Below are 18,484 nucleotides of genomic sequence, written 5' to 3'. Positions count from 1 at the left end.
ACAGTGCATTTAAAATATATGTAGATACATACCCAAGTATCTAATGCTTTAAATAAAACAACCTATAAGTAAATAAAAATAAAAATAAACTGAACTCTTATTTCCCAAAAACAAAACAAAAATTAAACTCTTTAGTAGTACTTGACCGTTTGTAGGTAAGTATAAAAATGAAATATAAATATTATTATGCCTTAAAAAACTTAGAGAAAAAACTTATCCTAGAAGACACAGTAATTTAATTATTTTGTGTTTCAAGAATTGAATCAAGAAAACTGTTATCTTTAAGTGGTCGGTTATAAAACCGAGCAAATGCGTTGGAGTTTTTACTCCAACCTGCTGATTTTTTTATGGAGTCCAGAGAGAGTCCGTTTCTTAATGCGGCTGAAGTCGATGCGTGCCGAACCGAATGAGGTTTGAAAACAGACGAGTCGACTTCCGCTGCCTGTAAGGTCTCCTTTACCCATCTACTTAAAGTTTGCTTTGTAGCAGGTTTATGAGGCTTTTTATATGTGATGAACAGTTTGAGGCATTCATGTCGCAGATTTTGTGTAGCTTCTAAATATTTCTTAAGCGTTGATGCTACACATAAGTTGGGATTATCAAAAAAGGGAAAATCTAGGCATGATTGTACTGAATTGACGCTAGATGTCTTAATTAAATCAGGAACAAATATTTTGGCTCCTTCGCTAGTAAATTGAATGTTTGGAAGAATTATAAAAGAAAATGTTTGCATTCTATGGCCGATTACCAAGGCAAGTAGGGTGATTAATGTATGAGAAAGACGCTTTCTATCTGTCTCTGTTTTTTCCAAAAAAACTAAAACAATTTGAGGATCCCATGTAGTTGTATCTTGGCTTCGGTGGTCGAAGTCTAAAAATTCCCTTGATGAATCTTTTAATTTGGGGATCTTCTCCTAAATCTGATGAACTTATTAAGGATAAGGCAGCACGGTGGGAGTTAAACGTATCAAATATGTTGTCCGTTGTTTCAAAAACGTTTTGCAAGCAAGATATTATATGAGAACTGTTCTTTTCGAATGGTGAAAAGTTCCTGTTTACACAAAATTCCCACCATCGCTTGTATGTTGAATTATACTGCCTTAATGTGTTGTCACTTAAGGATTTTTCCATAACTGTTACAGCATTTTCCGGTATGCCTTGTATTAAAAAGGCTTTCCTGATAACCTGGCTACAGGCAGGATAAGGTCCGAGGCAAGAGGATGTTTCTGGTCGCTGAAAGGAGAAAATAAAGTATTATCTGCTGGCCCAAAAAGTAGCAGATCACCTTCAATCATTTTTTCGAATAAACTAAAATACCAGATGCCTTGTCGTTTAAAATTTTTTGCAAGGTTCTTAAAATTAAAGGAAAAGGCGGAAACGCATAAAATCTTAAACTATTCAAACTTATAGTGAAGGCATCAACCATTTCAGCTTTTGGGTCTCTCTGCCAAGAAATAAACCTTATACACTTACGATTTTCCATAGAGGCGAAAAGATCGATTTCGGGAAAACCAAACTTTTCTGTAATTTCTAAAAATATGTCATTATTAAGGGCCCACTCAGTTTCCGTATTTAAGACACGAGAAGCTTTATCAGCTTCATAATTTTCAGCCGAGGGTATGTATGATGCAAAAATCCAAATATTTTTGGATTCGCACCAACACCAAATTTTCTTTGTAATATCATTTAACTTCAAAAATTTTACGCTACCCATTTTATTTACACTAGAAACCGCAGTAGTATTATCGGTACGTATTAAAATCCTACAGATTGAGTAAGTAATTTTTAGCAAAACATTGTAACCCAAGGTAAATAGCTTGGAGTTCTAAGAAATTAATGTGTTCGTCTTTACAACGAATATCCCACCATCCATTGGCAGTTTCGCCCTGACAAAATGCACCCCATTCTGTTAAGCTTGCGTCTGTAATTATGAATATGGCACTTATACTACCTTTGCTACTTCCACTCTTCAATCGCTCTGTTCCACTCAAGATCATTGCCATCATTTCAACTTACAGAGAAAACGAAAGAGATTGGCGGCCGAAGGAGTGCTGAATCAAGAGGACGACGAGGACTCTGACAAGCCGATCGCGGTCATAGAAATGGCCACTGGTAAAAGATTGAGCGGTGACGAGGCGCCGCTAATGAGTCAACTGCAGTCGTGGCTACAACAAAATCCCGGCTGGGAGATCGCCGATACCGACGACGAGGACGACGACGACGACAACGACGACGACGAGAATCGTAAGAACGCCGAACCGAAAACGGACGAGGATAAAACCAAAGCGTTAATCAAGAAAGCCAAAGTGGAGGACGACGAGTATCATAAGAAAATCGGCGAGGAACAGAGTTATTACGGAATCGCTCATACGGTGCATGAAATTGTTACCGAACAAGCCTCCATTATGATCAATGGAAAACTTAAGGAGTATCAAGTTAAAGGTAAGAGGAAAAAAATTTGGTGATATTTACGAATTTAAATATATTACTTAAAACTGTACAGTATTGTTACAAAGTTAGTGTTTGTGCCCTGAATTGTCGGGACACAGTATTTCAGAATACAATAATAATTAAACAATAAATTTGAGAGCTTGTTATAAAAACCAAATTAAATTAACTTTGTAAAAGTAATATTTAAATGAATGAATTCATGTGAGGACGGTGATGTTGAATTATATTGTATAATATTATCTGTTGTTGCATGTTTATGAAATATTTCAAAGGATATCTTATTTCTTTCCCTCTTAAGTAATAGATCTAAGAATGGTAAGGTGTTGTTCTGTTCCCGTTCGATTGTTGTGAGTTCTTTGTACATAGATAGTGCCACTTTATTGTAAGCTTTGTTTACTTATATGTCAGGTGTTTTGTGTATGTTATGGTAAGTTTTTGTTGAATTTTCCTTTTTTCGGGTTACATAATTTTAATTATTGTTTAGGTCTGATGATGCTCTAGTCGAGCGAAACATGTAATTTTATTCGTAATTTTATTAAATGTATGTGTGATGCTATAGATTTCGTGTTTTTACCTTTTATAAAAATCATTAGATCTTCTGTAAAAAAGAAACAGCCTTAAAATTACAAACTAACAACTAACTAAATACCTTTAATATTCACTAATATAATTTTTGTTATTAAAATTAGGCTTAGAGTGGCTGGTTTCACTGTACAACAATAATTTGAATGGTATTCTTGCCGACGAGATGGGCCTCGGTAAAACCATTCAAACCATCGCTCTGATCACGTATCTGATGGAAAAGAAGAAAGTGAATGGGCCGTTCCTTATAATAGTACCTTTATCGTAAGTATATTAACTTTGAAGGCACCTCTACGATTTATTTACACAATTTTCTAGTACTTTATCGAACTGGGTGTTGGAATTTGAAAAATGGGCTCCCTCCGTAATCGTGGTGTCCTACAAAGGCTCCCCGGCTGGCAGAAGGCAAATCCAAAGCCAAATGAGGTCCACCAAGTTCAACGTTTTACTGACCACCTACGAGTACGTTATTAAGGATAAAGGCGCACTCGCTAAGGTAAAATAAAAACCGAAATACTTATATAGTATCCATCAATAGAGTTATATCCTAATATACGACCAGTAAATTGATTAAAATGAAACTGGCAAGAGTGATTTTGTACACGTAGGTCTAATAAAATGCTAGAAGACATTTTTTAACTAACATCAGTTTAACATTATTTTTGATAAATTAATAGCAAAGCGCTTTCGGCTAACAACTTAAAAACTTAAACACTAAAATTATCAAACTTGCGGGTCACAATTTAACAAAAAAAAAACCCTCTTCCTAAAGAGGTCGTAAAATATCATGACAAAACACACGTACGTAACAATTTAAAATTAGCAAAACTTATATAATTTAAAAGTTCAGACATAGATTAATTATTAATTTCTGGAATGTCAATGCTATTTTCAAGTCATATAGTATTGTATTTGTTTAAAAATATTTAACTGAACTTAGACCAAGATCTACTTTAAAAAAATGGCATTATTAACGGTTTGTTTCATAATTAGTGGTAAAAACTTGGAGGGATTGTAAAAAACCTAAGCAGGCTCGCGCCATAAACTCCTATCCGAAAATGATTAGATTTTGAGATAAAATTGTAAGAAAACATCTTATTTTTAACATTAGGAATAACCAAAATTCATTTTCTGGTATCGAATTAAAAGCAATGAGTTTTTCCTTATAATAAATATGGTAAATATTATCAAACGGATTAAACTAAAACTTTAAAGCGAGAAATAAATTTCGAACAATATTAATAAAGACTTTTTTTCACAATTTAAGTTAGATTTACAAATAATTATATCCTAAACATAATTATACTATTGTGAAAAGAGGCGAAGTTCAGATGTAGAAAACTTATACAAATAAATAAATATTGTCATTATTATACCAAAATGTACAAAGGCGAAGTATAATCAACTTAACCTCTAATGGGCCCGTTCTCGATTTTTTTTTTATTTTACAAATCGAAAGAAAAACACCTATAAAGTAAATTCCCAAATTTTTAGATTTTTATTCCTACTCTTAACCCCTTAAAAAAATAAACAAGTTGCTTCACGCGAAAACGGGGCGGAGCTTCGGGTAACGTCACGATGCAGCAGACGAGACGGTGCGACCGCGCCGGCGGTATCGGGAGACGGCCAGAACCAGTGGAAATTGAATTAAAAAACGTGTTTGTTTAGTCTGTACTCTGTTGCGAGTATTCGTGTGGTGTTTTCTGTTCTGTAACTTTTTTTAATTTAATTTCTGGTGTACCATGAGTGACGAAAAAACTTCGAGGAAATATTGTATTGTACCTGAGTGTCCTAATACCTCAAAAAATGCCCCTGAGAAACTATTTATAAACATGCCTTCTGATCCTACAGCTAGGAGGGTTTGGCAAAAAGCTATGCGTCGAGAAGTTTTTGTTTCTGGTAAATCACACGTTTATTTTTGTTAGGATCATTTTGATGTAAGTTAAAGTTTGCGATGATAACGCAGAATAAAAAATATTTTATATCTTTAACCTCTTTTAAGTAAAAGAAGACATAGAAAATTATATGTATTTAAAAACTATGAAAAAGGTAATATTCTTATTAAGCCAAATGTAGTACCGATATTTTTTGATTGCCAAAAAAGTCGAGTAACAGCACATAAAGCGAAACAGTCGAAGTTTTTACAAAAAAAAAGAACAGTGGTCTTTGATTCATAGTTTACTACTTCCTGGGACTTCTGCTGAAATCGAGGATGTTGAGCAGGAAGATAACGTGACAAGCGAAACAGAACCGAAACAAAAAGATGTAGGCATTCAAGTTTTATTTAAGGTGGAAAGTCGCAGCAAGGGAATTCAATGTATGCCAGATAATTTGGTGCCAGTGGAAAAAGAGAAGAAAAAAAGAAAATTTACATTTAAGCAAAATGATTCGAAGATCATGCGGTTTGCTGAAAAAAATAATTCTATCTCTATTTCCACTAGCGGCTCTACGTCCATATTTAACTTATCACAGCTAAGTATGTCGGATTCAATACAAGACAATACGCAGTATATGGAGAATATGGACTTTTCAGAAGAAATACGAAAAAGATCTACGTTTTTAATAGAAAGAAATCCAAAACTTTATATAGGTATTCCTAGCCATTCATTGTTTATTGTAAATATTCTAGCGCAAAAATGTAAATTAGATAGATTAGATATTTTTTTAACTTTCAAAAAGATAAAACTAAATTTATCCTATAGAATATTAGCTGACTATTTTGGCATACAAGTTGCTAGGGTATGTAATATTATTCAAAAAACTATACCTTTATTAGCAGGTTACCTTTATCCATTTGTGCAATTTAAATCATTAAATGATGTCCAAGAAAAACTTTCTATTCCCTTTAGGCATAGATATCAAAATGTTCAATATATTATTGACTGTTTTGAAATATCGATACAAAAACCAAGCAACCCAATACTACAGTCTCTTTCATGGTCAGAATATAAAGGTTGTAACACTATGAAATATTTAATAGCATGTACACCAAATGGTTTCATTTCTTACATTTCTAGTGGCTTTGGTGGTAGAACTACTGATAAAATGATAGTTGAAGAATTAACTTTTTTGGCAAAATTAGATTCAGGGGCTCAAGTAATGGCCGACAAAGGGTTTAAGCATCTCGAAAATCAACTTTTAGCCAATAATAATCAACTGGTTAGACCACCATCTGTTTCATCAAGTCAAAAAAGTTCGAAGAATGAAGTTAAAGAATCAAAAAGAATTGCAAGCTTAAGAATACATGTTGAACGAGTGATTTCTCGAATAATGTCGAATAATAAATTTGCGTATCATCAGGAAAGCACTGAATACTGCTATATTTAACAACCTTATACCTGTCTACTATGTACATTACAAATAAGATAGGACCGAAGACGAATCCTTGTGGTACCCCAGAACTAATACAAGAGCGGTTTGATTGAGCTTGATTTTCTAATACCACCACTTTGCTTTCTTTCAGAAAGATACCACCTAAAGAAGTTTAATGAATTATTATCGAATCCATAATAGGTAAATTTTGCTAAAAGCAGGCTGTGATTCAACGTATCGTAAGCTTTAAAATAGTCGAACAATACGAGCGGCGTAGTTCCAAATTTTCTTGGAACCTGATTAGAAAATCCATAACTCCCTTAAAAGTTGTGTGTGTACTACAAAGTTTCATAAAAATATCATATATATACATATCGACGGCTAAAGTACGCAAAAGGGACATTTGACAGGAGAGAGTAAAAACTGTTTTAAATACTCAGGATAGATACTACCTCAATATTTTTAGTATATTCATAAATAGAAAAGCTCTATTTTTTGTTTTGTGAAAAAGGAATACGCAAAAACCTTGTCTTTTAAACTTTAGAGCTTTTTACGAGCTCCCTTATTTTTTTTTGGTCAGTTACGAGGTACTGTAATAGTTATTTAAAAACGATAATACAGAACAAGTTTATTTTAAATGAACAAAATACAAAAATCGATTTTATAAAAACTTAAAATTAATAGAGGCTAGATACATAATTAATATCCTCAAATATTACAAAAACAAGTATTTTTCTTACTAAATTAAGTGTTATTTTTTTCTATCATGGTAGTAATGGTAGACAAGGAACTTAAGAACGTTTTAAAATTGCACATACTTCCTCTGAAAGGTTAATATTCTTAAATCTAAAACACGTATCACACTGATCCTTGCGCGAACGGAAAAGAGATAAGTTCATCTCTTTAGCTGCTTGTTGTAATGACACAATTGATTGCGGGATCCTTTTGACTTCCTTACATTTTTGTTGATATGCTCGATGTAATTGTGCAAAAGATTGAAACGGTTGCTCCAAGTAAAGGCGGTTTGTATCCTTTCTGCAGTAGTGAGAAGGAAGTTTGTGAAGGGAATTTAAAAACTCTTTGAGAAAGACTGTGTCTTCGTGATAATTGATTGTTTTTTTTTTTGATACTCCTATTAACTTCAACACTAACTCCAACGTGGATTTGCGTCTTGATGCATCTTCAGTCTTTTTTGGTCTAGTGGGTTGGACAATAGAAACATATTGTGATGCAAAAGCTTTTCTTTGATCCCATGACATATCAGACCAGAATTTACTAAAAATTTCTTTTCGTTTTTCCTCAGATACTAAAAAGCATTTTCGTTTCTGTGCTTTCTTAGTTACTCTTTGCGTACAATTACAACGCAATCCTAAAAGTCTCTCACTTCTTGGTATATCATGGAAAGAGTTTTTTGTCCTGCAGGTTTTCTAAATCCTAGATATTGCTTGCCAGTAAGTCTTAGTTTTTGGTTCACTTCTCGTTTTCTTGTTCCTCGTTCTTTTTTTTTTATTTGTAATATTTTGTAATATAGGGCTACTGTCATTACTTGTTTCTGAGTTATCACTTTTAAAATCATCATTATTCACTGGAACGAAGTCTGAATTGGAGGATACGTCATGGTCTTCGTTTACTGTATTTTCTTCATTAGGTATGTTTTCAGTAAGTATTTTATTTTTAATCGGAATGTCATTTGCAAAAATGGTTTAATTTGTCATGCTATTTTCTGATAATATAAGTTCTTTACAAACAACTTTGAAAATATTTAAAAACGTATTAAATTTATATGTTTTACAGCAATAAATCTAATGGAAACAATGTTTACCAATTTAGACTACAATATTTTTAGTATATTAAAGTAATTAAGTATTTGTTTAAATACTGCTTTTACTTACCAAAATTGTTCACAGCAACACCAACGAAACCTCAACACCATGGTACAATAATTATGGCTGACTAACAGTCTAAGTTACGAGGTATCGTTACAAATATATTGAGTTTGCATATACGAGTTACTGCATGTCGCTACTTACGAGTTCTCGCTTTTGAAAATTAATGGAAGTCAAATACGAGTTATCGATTTTCGCCGTTTAAAAATAAAATAAATAATGAATGAGCTTAAACTGCTTATCAATAGATGGCGGATAGTGTCCTTTACCGGAATATTATATTATCTCAATTTTGACAAAAATGCGACTTACGAGGTACCGTACTTTAACCGTCGATATAAGTAAATTTTTTATCATAAACTTTTTTTCATTAAAAGTTTACCACCTTAAGACATATATAATTCACACCCTGTATTAAAAAAGTAAATTTAGGGTGACTCTTTATACACATGCCTAAAATCTGATAGTTGAAGTTTTAAAAAGAAGAATTGTTTCATTTAAGAGTTAACTCCTCTTACTTTTCTTCAATCTCAATATTCCAATTTCAGCTTCAATGGAAATACATGATAATCGACGAAGGTCACCGAATGAAAAACCACCACTGTAAACTCACCCAAGTTTTAAATACCCATTACATGGCCCCTCACCGTTTACTCTTGACCGGTACCCCACTGCAAAACAAATTGCCCGAGTTGTGGGCCCTATTGAATTTCCTTTTACCGTCGATTTTCAAGAGTTGCTCCACCTTCGAACAGTGGTTTAATGCACCGTTCGCTACCACTGGTGAAAAGGTATTTAAAAAAAATGGCAAAACATGTGGCAAAAAATTAAGTGAAAGTACATTTTTAGGTGGAACTAAATGAAGAAGAAACAATTTTGATCATCCGACGTTTGCATAAGGTGTTGAGGCCGTTTTTGTTAAGGAGGTTGAAGAAGGAGGTCGAGTCCCAGTTGCCAGACAAAGTGGAATATATTATAAAATGTGACATGTCCGGACTGCAGAGGGTACTTTATAGGTAAGATAATAAACAAGATTTTAGTTAAGTGATAATTTACGCTCTCTAGTTCCGGTGTGCCTAGAATAGTAAATTTTTAATTTAATCACTTCCTATAATTTAACGTGACCATATTTTCATGGGGATTTCTAAAAATTATATTAGCATATGTACCAAGTACAAAAAGAATTATAAATGAAAATGTTAGAATTAAGCCGTGGGTAACGAGTAATGTCTTAAATTCTATAAGAAAAAGGGATTTAAAAAAAAATGTGTAATTTAACTGAGCTGCCTAGCCACTCTGAATACATATTAAGAATATAGAAAAGAACTTATAAAATTGTAAAAAAACGTAAATATGAGGTTTTTTATTTATTTTTTAATTGGTGAATAAAGTATTTTTGAATTAGAATTAAACATACTAAAATAGTAGCGTGGCAAATAGTATTTATTAAAGTGCAAAAGTGCACAAACATCACTTTAAGTATCATTGTGTTATTAATAGATTACTACTTGTTTTTATGGTGAAACGTTGTTATCATTTTGTATCTTCTAAGATATTTGTAAAAAAAACACGGAAAGCCAGAAAATATAATATTACGTAATGCTCTAGGAAAATTTAATTACACTCCACAGGACCATTAGTCTGTCCTCAGAACGTCATATATAAAAAAATATACACGGGTTTACATAATTACATAATATGTCACAAAATACAATAGAAAAATACAACTTAATATATAGCCCAAAAATATACCATTGAAATAATATTTCAAAGTAAGAATGTGTCTTTTCAATGAATCTGAATTTTTTACTGTAGAACAGTTATTTTTGAAGTCTAATTATAAGATATATGCTTAAATGAAAGCATATATACAGTGGTGGCCAAAAGTATGGAAACTTTAAACTTTTTCAAAAAATGCAGAAAATATCGCAATGCGAAAACTCTCAAAAATTCCAATGGAGGTAAAGCAAAAGAATGTTGTTTATTAGTTTTGATGAAAGAGGAGTTATTCACAGAACACAAAGAGGAAAAATGGTCTGTTTTCTGTGGAGTTATTTCTCTGTGGCCAAATCTATGGAAACCTTTAATAAAATCATAATAATTGTTTACTACAAGCTATTTAACGGTACGATTTTGTTTGAGTGAAGACAGGCATCATGCCTAAGTGTAAATACTTATCTAGTGATTTAAAAAGTAAAATAGTTGAACTATACCAGAAGGGTTATAAACAAATTGAAATAAGTAAAAATTTAAATATTTTAAAAGGCACTGTTTCAAAAATAATTAAAAAATTTGAAGAGAGAGGAAATGTTTCGGTAGCCGACAAGCAAGGAAGACCAAGAAAGTTGTCCAAGAAACTATAGATATTTCTGGAGAAATGAGTGAAATGGGAATTTCTGTGTCTGCTCGCACGGTGAGAAGAAGGCTAAATGAAGTGGGGCTTTTTGGAAGAGTTGCTATAAAGAAACCACTAATATCAAAGAAAAATAGAAAGGATCGCTTGAAATTTGCACGAGATCATCTTACCTGGTCTCACCAAAATTGGAATACTGTATTGTTTAGTGACGAAAGTAAGTTTCAATTATTTGGGAGTGACGGCAGACGTTATGTCCGGCGACCAAAAGGCACAAGGTACAGCCACAAATACAAAAATGCCTACGGTAAAACATGGTGGTGGAAGCGTAATGGTGTGGGGTTGTTTCTCCCGATCAGGTGTTGGCCCCCTGGTTAAAATTGATGGAATAATGGACCGTTTTATATACCAACACATATTGGAGAACAACATGTTGCCTTATGCTGAGGAGGAAATGCCATTGAGATGGTTGTTTCAGCAAGACAACGACCCTAAACACAAGTCCCAATTTGTGAAAAACTGGTAAAATGAACAGAGCATTGCTTTAATGGATTGGCCTTCATAGTCCCCAGATCTGAATCCCATAGAGAATTTATGGGATCATTTGGACAGGAAGACTCGAAACCATTCGATTTCAAACAAGGCTCAACTGTGGGAAATACTGCAAACTGAGTGGGCTGCCATTTCCAGTGAAGACTGTGCAAGACTTGTCCAATCTGTGCGACGAAGATGTAGAGAAGTAATAAATTCGGAGGGATATGCCACAAAATATTAGCAGATTTTGATTGAGATGTAATGATAGTGATGATAGGGTGTACTTTTTTACGCGCCATATAAAAAAATTAAGTTGATGATGGTTTCTTCGAAACGAAGCGTCGCGTCGTACGAAAAATCTCGCAATGTTATTTTTTAGAGCTTAAAAAGTGGCCATGAGAAAGTGTCTTTTGTTGAAAAACGGCAAATTTCGGTTTTTCTCGAATGTCTCCGGAACTACTTAAAATTTTAAAACTTTCTAAACTGTTAGGTTGTTAGGCTCTAAAATGCGCAACTTTTCTCTAATTTAATCAACCTCGTATCTCCTATAGCTGCCGAGATCCGCATGATAGACATCCTTATCTTGGACACACTGTATAGTAGTATTTATTTTCTGTTTTGCACACGCAGATTTTTAAAATCATTTGTGCAGCCAATTTATTGTAAAACTGTTGTTATTGAAAATATTATCATTTTATGTTTAGTTCTTTTTTTGCTTTGTAATTAGATTTTTTTGTTGGGCAATAAATAAATAATATTTTAAGGCATATGCAGAGCAAAGGCGTGTTATTAACCGACGGTTCCGAGCGCGGTAACAAAGGCAAAGGCGGTGCCAAAGCGTTAATGAACACGATCGTTCAGCTACGAAAATTGTGCAATCACCCCTTCATGTTCCAGCATATCGAAGAGAAATGGTGCGATCACGTCGGTATAGCCGGCGGAGTTATTTCTGGGTAATAGTCACGATGGTGTTTTCATGCTAATTTAAGAAGAGTGGAATAATTTAATTATTTGTAGGCCGGACATTTATCGCGCCTCGGGCAAATTCGAACTCCTAGATAGAATTTTACCTAAATTGAAAGTTAGCAATCATCGGGTGTTGCTTTTTTGCCAAATGACTCAACTGATGACGATAATGGAGGATTATTTTTCTTATAGGTAAGTTAACTCCATTGTACTAATAACAATTCGAATAGAATTCATAACGTAAATCACGTGTGATTAATATAAGGATAATCTGCTACTAATCCTGCTACCAGAATCGTTTATAGCAGCCAAAGACTAATTAATTTTTAGTTACAATAATAATATCTTTATTTCAAATCACATAATAATTACAAACACGGTACATGAAATGAAATAATGTCAACAAAAACATGCATTAGGATTAGGTGCAATAGTCTCTTAAAGAGTTCCAGCTTTACTAACAAATCCTTAATTGCAGCCTTAAACTTGCCAACTGATACAATTCTTTTTATGTGTTCTGGTAGGGAGTTAAATAGTTTTATACATGCATAATGTGGAGATTTTTCTGTTAGTGAAAGTGTATGAACTGCATACCTAAAGTCTAATATCCTTGTGTTCATATTTATGCTCCGTTTTTCATTGAAAAAGATGTTTGTTTTTGAAAAAAAACATTAAACATTCAAATATGTATAAAACCTATATGGTCATAATAGCCAAATTTCCAAAGACTGACCTACAACTTTGAAGAAAACCCATTTTTTTATAATTCTTATCAACCTTTGAACAATAAAAACTTTTTTTAACACACTATCTTTGCCCCAAAAAATTATACTATATTTAACAATAGATTCAAAGTAAGCGAAGTACAGAATTCTTCAGGATTTTCCAATTATTCTAATGTCATAACAAATAGAATTCAACTTTTTTATTAGCTGGTTTATATGTATGACCAGTTAAGGTGTTCATTGATGTATAAACCTAACATCTTGGCATTTTCGTTTACATTTAAATCATTATTGCCAAATTCCGTTTGCAAAGGCTTTTGTATGTTACATTGTTTTGTTCGACACATTATAAAATTTGTTTTTTCTTTGTTTAAAATTAACCTATTTGTATTAAACCAGCATGCGATCATGTCAAAGAATTCTTCTATTATATTTAATAAATTATAATAATGATTTACCAGTAATAATAATGTTAGTGTCATCAGCATATTTAATAATCTTCTGCCTAGGTGAATTTATTAGGAGATCAAGATCATTAATAAGAGATAGATAATTAAAGAGACTTGGAACAGATGATAGTTAATATTAACAGCGACCTTAAATGCAAATAAGCAACTTGTAAATTTTTTGTACTCGCCAAAAAGTCGAAAATAACTTCAATTAATGTGTAACAGAACATGCGTATTATTGTAAATGGGGAAAACATTGCATCTGATGAGGAAAACAAATACTTGGGAACTATTTTTGATTGTAGCCTAAATTTTTATGCCCATGCAGATTGTGTTAAGAAAATTTTCATTATCATCATTAGAGGGGGTAAGACCTTATCTATGCATAGTAGATTATCATTGTATAATGCTATTGCAGTTTTGTTTTATACTTTGCTATTTAATTTGCCATAATTAAAAATTAATCAATTTGAAATAATTCAGAATAGAGCGTTAAGAAAGATTTTGCAATGTAATCGCTACACCCCTGTAATGTCCATGTTCTGAATATTTTATCCGTCAAACAAAGAATTTTGTTTAATGTGCATTTATTTATATATAAAATAAAACACAACACATCTGTGATAAATTAAAGGTTTTTGGCGATTAACGATTTTTTTTTTTATTATAAAGGTGTAATACAGTGCAAACTCTAAATTCAGTTTTATATAAAGGAATTCTTGTGATTGTTGAGTGCTGCAATGACTTAAACCTGTTTAAGACGCCCTTGAGGGAATTTATCGAGAGTAATTTTTAATTGTTGCTCGTCTCGTAGTTTTGTACATCTTTCATATTGTTTTAAATTTATATGTTAAGTCCGTTCGTAGTATTTTTTTTTTCTTTATTCTTACATAATTTAATATTTTATTTTTGTATTACTTAGTCTACTTTGCTATTACCAATCCACTTATATGTCTTTTGTTTGTAGCACCTTTTTCTAAATAAAGATTATGATTGATTGATTGATTAATAATTAGCAAAGTTTAGTGCGGGTTTCGGACTTCAAATAAAACCGTATTTGTTTCGGAAGAAACGTCGACTAAATAAAAGCCGAAACTTCGTCATTTCTTCCGGAACAAAATCAGTTTAATTTGGTTACACTACTTTTTCACTTCGTATAAGTATAAAATAAATATATAAGCAAGGAATTCCGTTTTAGGGGTTTCGGTTATTTGAGGTTGGATGGAGCGACGAAGGCGGAAGATCGAGCCGATTTATTAAAGAAATTTAATACCGATAGGAAGGATTATTTCATTTTCTTGCTGTCGACTAGAGCGGGCGGATTAGGGCTGAACTTGCAAAGCGCCGACACCGTCATTATTTTTGATTCGGATTGGAATCCGCACCAAGTAAGTTTAATATTTAGTTTCTTTTTTTTTGCCATACAGGAGGTAGTCCTATATTCCTATTTCCTAAAAAAAAGACTAGAGGATTGAGGATTCTTTTCCTCAGGATAGCAGTTTATAGACTTTTTTTCATCATCATGTTTCATCGTAGCTAGTAGGCCCCATACTTGTCACAATCCAATAAAAATACAAAATATTCGGTTAATCAGTTTTATTGTTTCTGATATTTCACCGATTCTAGAGAACCAAGACTCAGATTAACAAATTAGGCTGCCTTTGTTATGCCATAAGAAGTTTGAGGTCCTTAAAAACTATTGGATAATAATTGGTGTGCAATATACTATGCCATAATTCACTCTAAAATTCTCTATGGTATTCAGTTCTGGGGATTTTCGGCGTATGCGTGTTGTATATTTATTGGTCAAAAATAAGTTATCTGCTGCGTGGCTGGATGAGTGTCACTTAAAACCTCCTGCAGGTCAAAGTCAAGTTTTGATATAAAATAAAAAACAAGGTTTTAATTAATAAAACAAACAACTTTTATTTATTTAAATTTAATCTTCTTTAATCTAATGTCAGGAGCAAAAAATCCAAGAAGAAAATAATTAATTTATTCCAGGCAGTTGGGTATATGCTTTCTGCTGGGGATTTTTCCTCCGGGCAGTTAACTAAATATCAAAGAATTTTGAGAAAAAGTGTAACTCCAAAAAAAAAGTGTTTGCAATTTTTTTTCAGCTACCTGAAAAACATGGACATCTACCTCAAGTGCCTGGAAGAAATCCCTTACTTTAATTTACTTCCAGTCAGTTAAACTAATTTCCAAGAATTTTAAATTTAATTCCTTAAATCAGCTTTTACACATGTTAACTGAAGAGCAAAAAATCTAAAAAGAAAAGAATTAATTAATTCCAGGCACTTGAATCTATTTTTTCCTGTCCAGGAGTTATTTAATTAAATTTTCTCCCTTTAGTCATTTCAAAATTTAGTTGTATAAAACAGATTGCGAACGTGTTAATCCAGAAACAAACAATCCACAGTTAATTTCTTCCAGGCACGTATTTTTAATATTTAATTCCTTAAGACACATTACGCCCATGTTAACTCAGGAGCTTAAAATCCAAGAAGAAAATAATTAATTTATTTTGAGACTACAGAATGATTTATATTTGTTGCGTACTATAGCGACTCTCAAAAATTTTTATCCTAGTAATATGTTCAAAATTTAATCATATAAAATCAGTTTTTTAATGTGTAAATTAGGTTTAGTAATAGAAAAGTGTAGAATTAGGTCTATAATTCCGTGCACCGTATTGTGTCAATTTTGGATAAAAATAATTTGAATTTGACTAAGTATGAACTTATTATGAAGGACTTAAAAGTTCTGGATATGGATACGTTGGAGACTCGGCTTAATAAAAAAATTGAATCACCTGATTTGGCATTTAATAAATATACCTACTTTTTTTTACATATCTACTTTTTAAACTCGATTACTACAGCTCAAATATTTGATGAAATTCTTCTGAGATATCACTGTTTTTCGTCCATGTTATCCAATCTAAAAACGCTGTTTTTATACTAAATATTTATTACCATATTTTATTTCTCTAAAGCAAGACGTATCGCTATAAAAATTGCAGTACTTGTGCCATTTTTTTATTGTAAATAAATGAAAATTCAGTTTTTTAGTCCCTAAGTTTTGATATAAATTTCACTTTTTTTCTGGTTTTAAACAACTTTTCATTATCTGGTTTCAAAAATACAGTTTTTAAATTAAAATTATTTGTGTATTTTTGGTCAGTGTATATTTATTAAACTGTAGAATATACGTACATCATATACGATTTTGTTTACATAAGGGAGAAAATTTTGGCTAACGCGTATGAAATAATAATTATACCAAATAAGATATACAAATAAAAAAAAAAACTCAAGAATACAAATTTGCTCAAAACTAAACAAGGATTTAAAAAATAAAATTTATTTTAGAAAAATGCACTGGTTTTTTTTATTAAATAATGTTAATATCCCTTATGGTAACTACTAATTGTAAACATTTTTTTTTCTCTTTATACGTCGAAGAATGCCTTGTTGCGTAAAACACATCTACAAAAAAAAAATATTTACATTGGTAGCAAGATTATTTAAACAAAAAAAATCTCATTTCATTAAAAGCATTATATAAACGTTTTTAAATAGTATACAAATAATACCGATACTTATAGTTGAAGTTCAACCAAAAATGAGTAAACCGTGTAAAGTAAAAACAAACGTTTATTTAACTATCCTATCTTGGGTACGATAGTGTAAAGTATTTAGGTTCTCATACCTGTCATACATGTACTGATTTAAATAATTTGTAGGAAGATTACAAAATGGGGAAGTCTTTATCTCCAAGAAAAATACATGTAGGTCACTTAGGTAAATCAGATCATCATCAGATACAGAACATTACAAAAAACATATACGTTCACCAAATAAAACAAAAATTACTCGTTATCGGGAATAAAAACAACGTTTGTAACGATAACGGGTAATTTTTGTTTTATTTGGTGAACGTATATGTTTTTTGTCATGTTCTGGTAAGTTCTAAATCTGTATTGTTATAGCGAATAAGCTCTTTTTAAAACTGTCTTGAATTACCTTTATTTTATTTTAGTATCTGATGATGGCTATTTACACAGCCGAAATGCATAATACATTTACCTAAGCGACCTACATGCATTTTTCTTGGAGATAAAGACTTTCCCATTTTGTAATCTTTATCTACACATTCTCCTACAAAATATGGACCTCTATTCAACTAATTTGTAGGACTTGCAAGCTCAAGACCGCGCTCACCGTATCGGCCAACAAAACGAGGTCCGAGTCCTCCGTTTGATGACCGTCAACTCGGTGGAAGAAAGAATTTTAGCGGCCGCAAGGTACAAACTGAACATGGACGAAAAAGTAATTCAGGCGGGCATGTTCGATCAAAAATCCACCGGATCCGAACGGCAACAGTTTCTCCAGAGTATTCTACATCAGGACGGAGATGACGAAGAGGTGCTGACCAAAAAAAAAAAATACTTTATAACGCAACATTTAAATAATCGCCGAATGAATTTAGGAGGAAAACGAGGTACCGGACGACGAAACCGTCAATCAGATGGTCGCGCGGTCGGTGGACGAGTTCGAGATGTTCCAAAAAGTGGACCTGGAACGGCGCAGGGAGGAAGCGAAACTGGGCGCAACCCGTAAGCCACGCCTGATCGAGGAAAAGGAACTGCCCGATTGGCTGGTCAAAGAGGACGACGAGGTAGTGGTTTATATAAAAAATCGATCACACGTAAGCTTACTGAATCATCCTATTTAATATGACATCATGTGGGGGAAAGTAAGATAAGATGGAACCATTCGCGTTTGAGAATGAAACCCAGTAATTAACATTCCAACGAACTTTCATTTTTCATTACAAGTTTTCTAGCCCCTTAACAGTTTTTGGTGCTTTTACGTCTACTTTTTCTGACGTTTCTGTTTAAACTTTTTTGTTACAATTGCGAAGCCTTATTTCGTAACACAAAATAACCAATTATTTTGTTTACACTTTGTTTATAATAGTAGGGGAGCCTTGGATGCTAAATTTGCAGTTACTAAAGCGTCCTGGGGACCTATTGGATTGAGAAGATTAGGTCCTAAAACGAAAAAAAGTTTATGTTAAGTTTGCCATTTTAGTGGGGAGGTGAGCATGTACAGGGTGTTCCAAATTCGAGCCTCACCATTGGGATCTCGTTAACTAAGTTAGTCGTTAACTAACTCTTTAAAGTTGCTTAACTTGGTGCTCATTAAAACGCCCTTTTGAA

General features: G+C 32.6%; 1 protein-coding gene across 8 annotated transcripts in view; it reads left to right on the top strand.

The window, feature by feature from the left end:
- LOC126745399 (ATP-dependent helicase brm-like) overlaps positions 1 to 18,484 on the top strand; it is a 147,914-nt gene that overhangs the window by 75,825 nt on the left and 53,605 nt on the right. For 7 of the 8 annotated variants that reach the window (XR_007663538.1, XM_050453230.1, XM_050453229.1 and 4 more), the window contains 10 exons: positions 2,018 to 2,441; positions 3,140 to 3,296; positions 3,351 to 3,528; positions 8,779 to 9,021; positions 9,080 to 9,246; positions 11,882 to 12,070; positions 12,135 to 12,275; positions 14,456 to 14,645; positions 17,457 to 17,687; positions 17,752 to 17,970. Coding sequence is in view for 7 of the 8 variants with exons in the window: in XM_050453230.1 (XP_050309187.1) it covers positions 2,018 to 2,441; positions 3,140 to 3,296; positions 3,351 to 3,528; positions 8,779 to 9,021; positions 9,080 to 9,246; positions 11,882 to 12,070; positions 12,135 to 12,275; positions 14,456 to 14,645; positions 17,457 to 17,687; positions 17,752 to 17,970 (2,139 nt within the window). In the remaining variant the exon portion in view is untranslated. The remainder of the gene's footprint in view (positions 1 to 2,017; positions 2,442 to 3,139; positions 3,297 to 3,350; positions 3,529 to 8,778; positions 9,022 to 9,079; positions 9,247 to 11,881; positions 12,071 to 12,134; positions 12,276 to 14,455; positions 14,646 to 17,456; positions 17,688 to 17,751; positions 17,971 to 18,484) is intronic. The other variant, XM_050453232.1, reaches the window with a different exon arrangement.

This window comes from Anthonomus grandis, chromosome 15 (assembly GCF_022605725.1).
Source record: "Anthonomus grandis grandis chromosome 15, icAntGran1.3, whole genome shotgun sequence".
Lineage (NCBI taxonomy): Eukaryota > Metazoa > Arthropoda > Insecta > Coleoptera > Curculionidae > Anthonomus > Anthonomus grandis.
The sequence above is the reverse complement of the archived record's forward strand: the minus strand, read 5'-3'. Positions and strand labels throughout refer to the sequence as shown.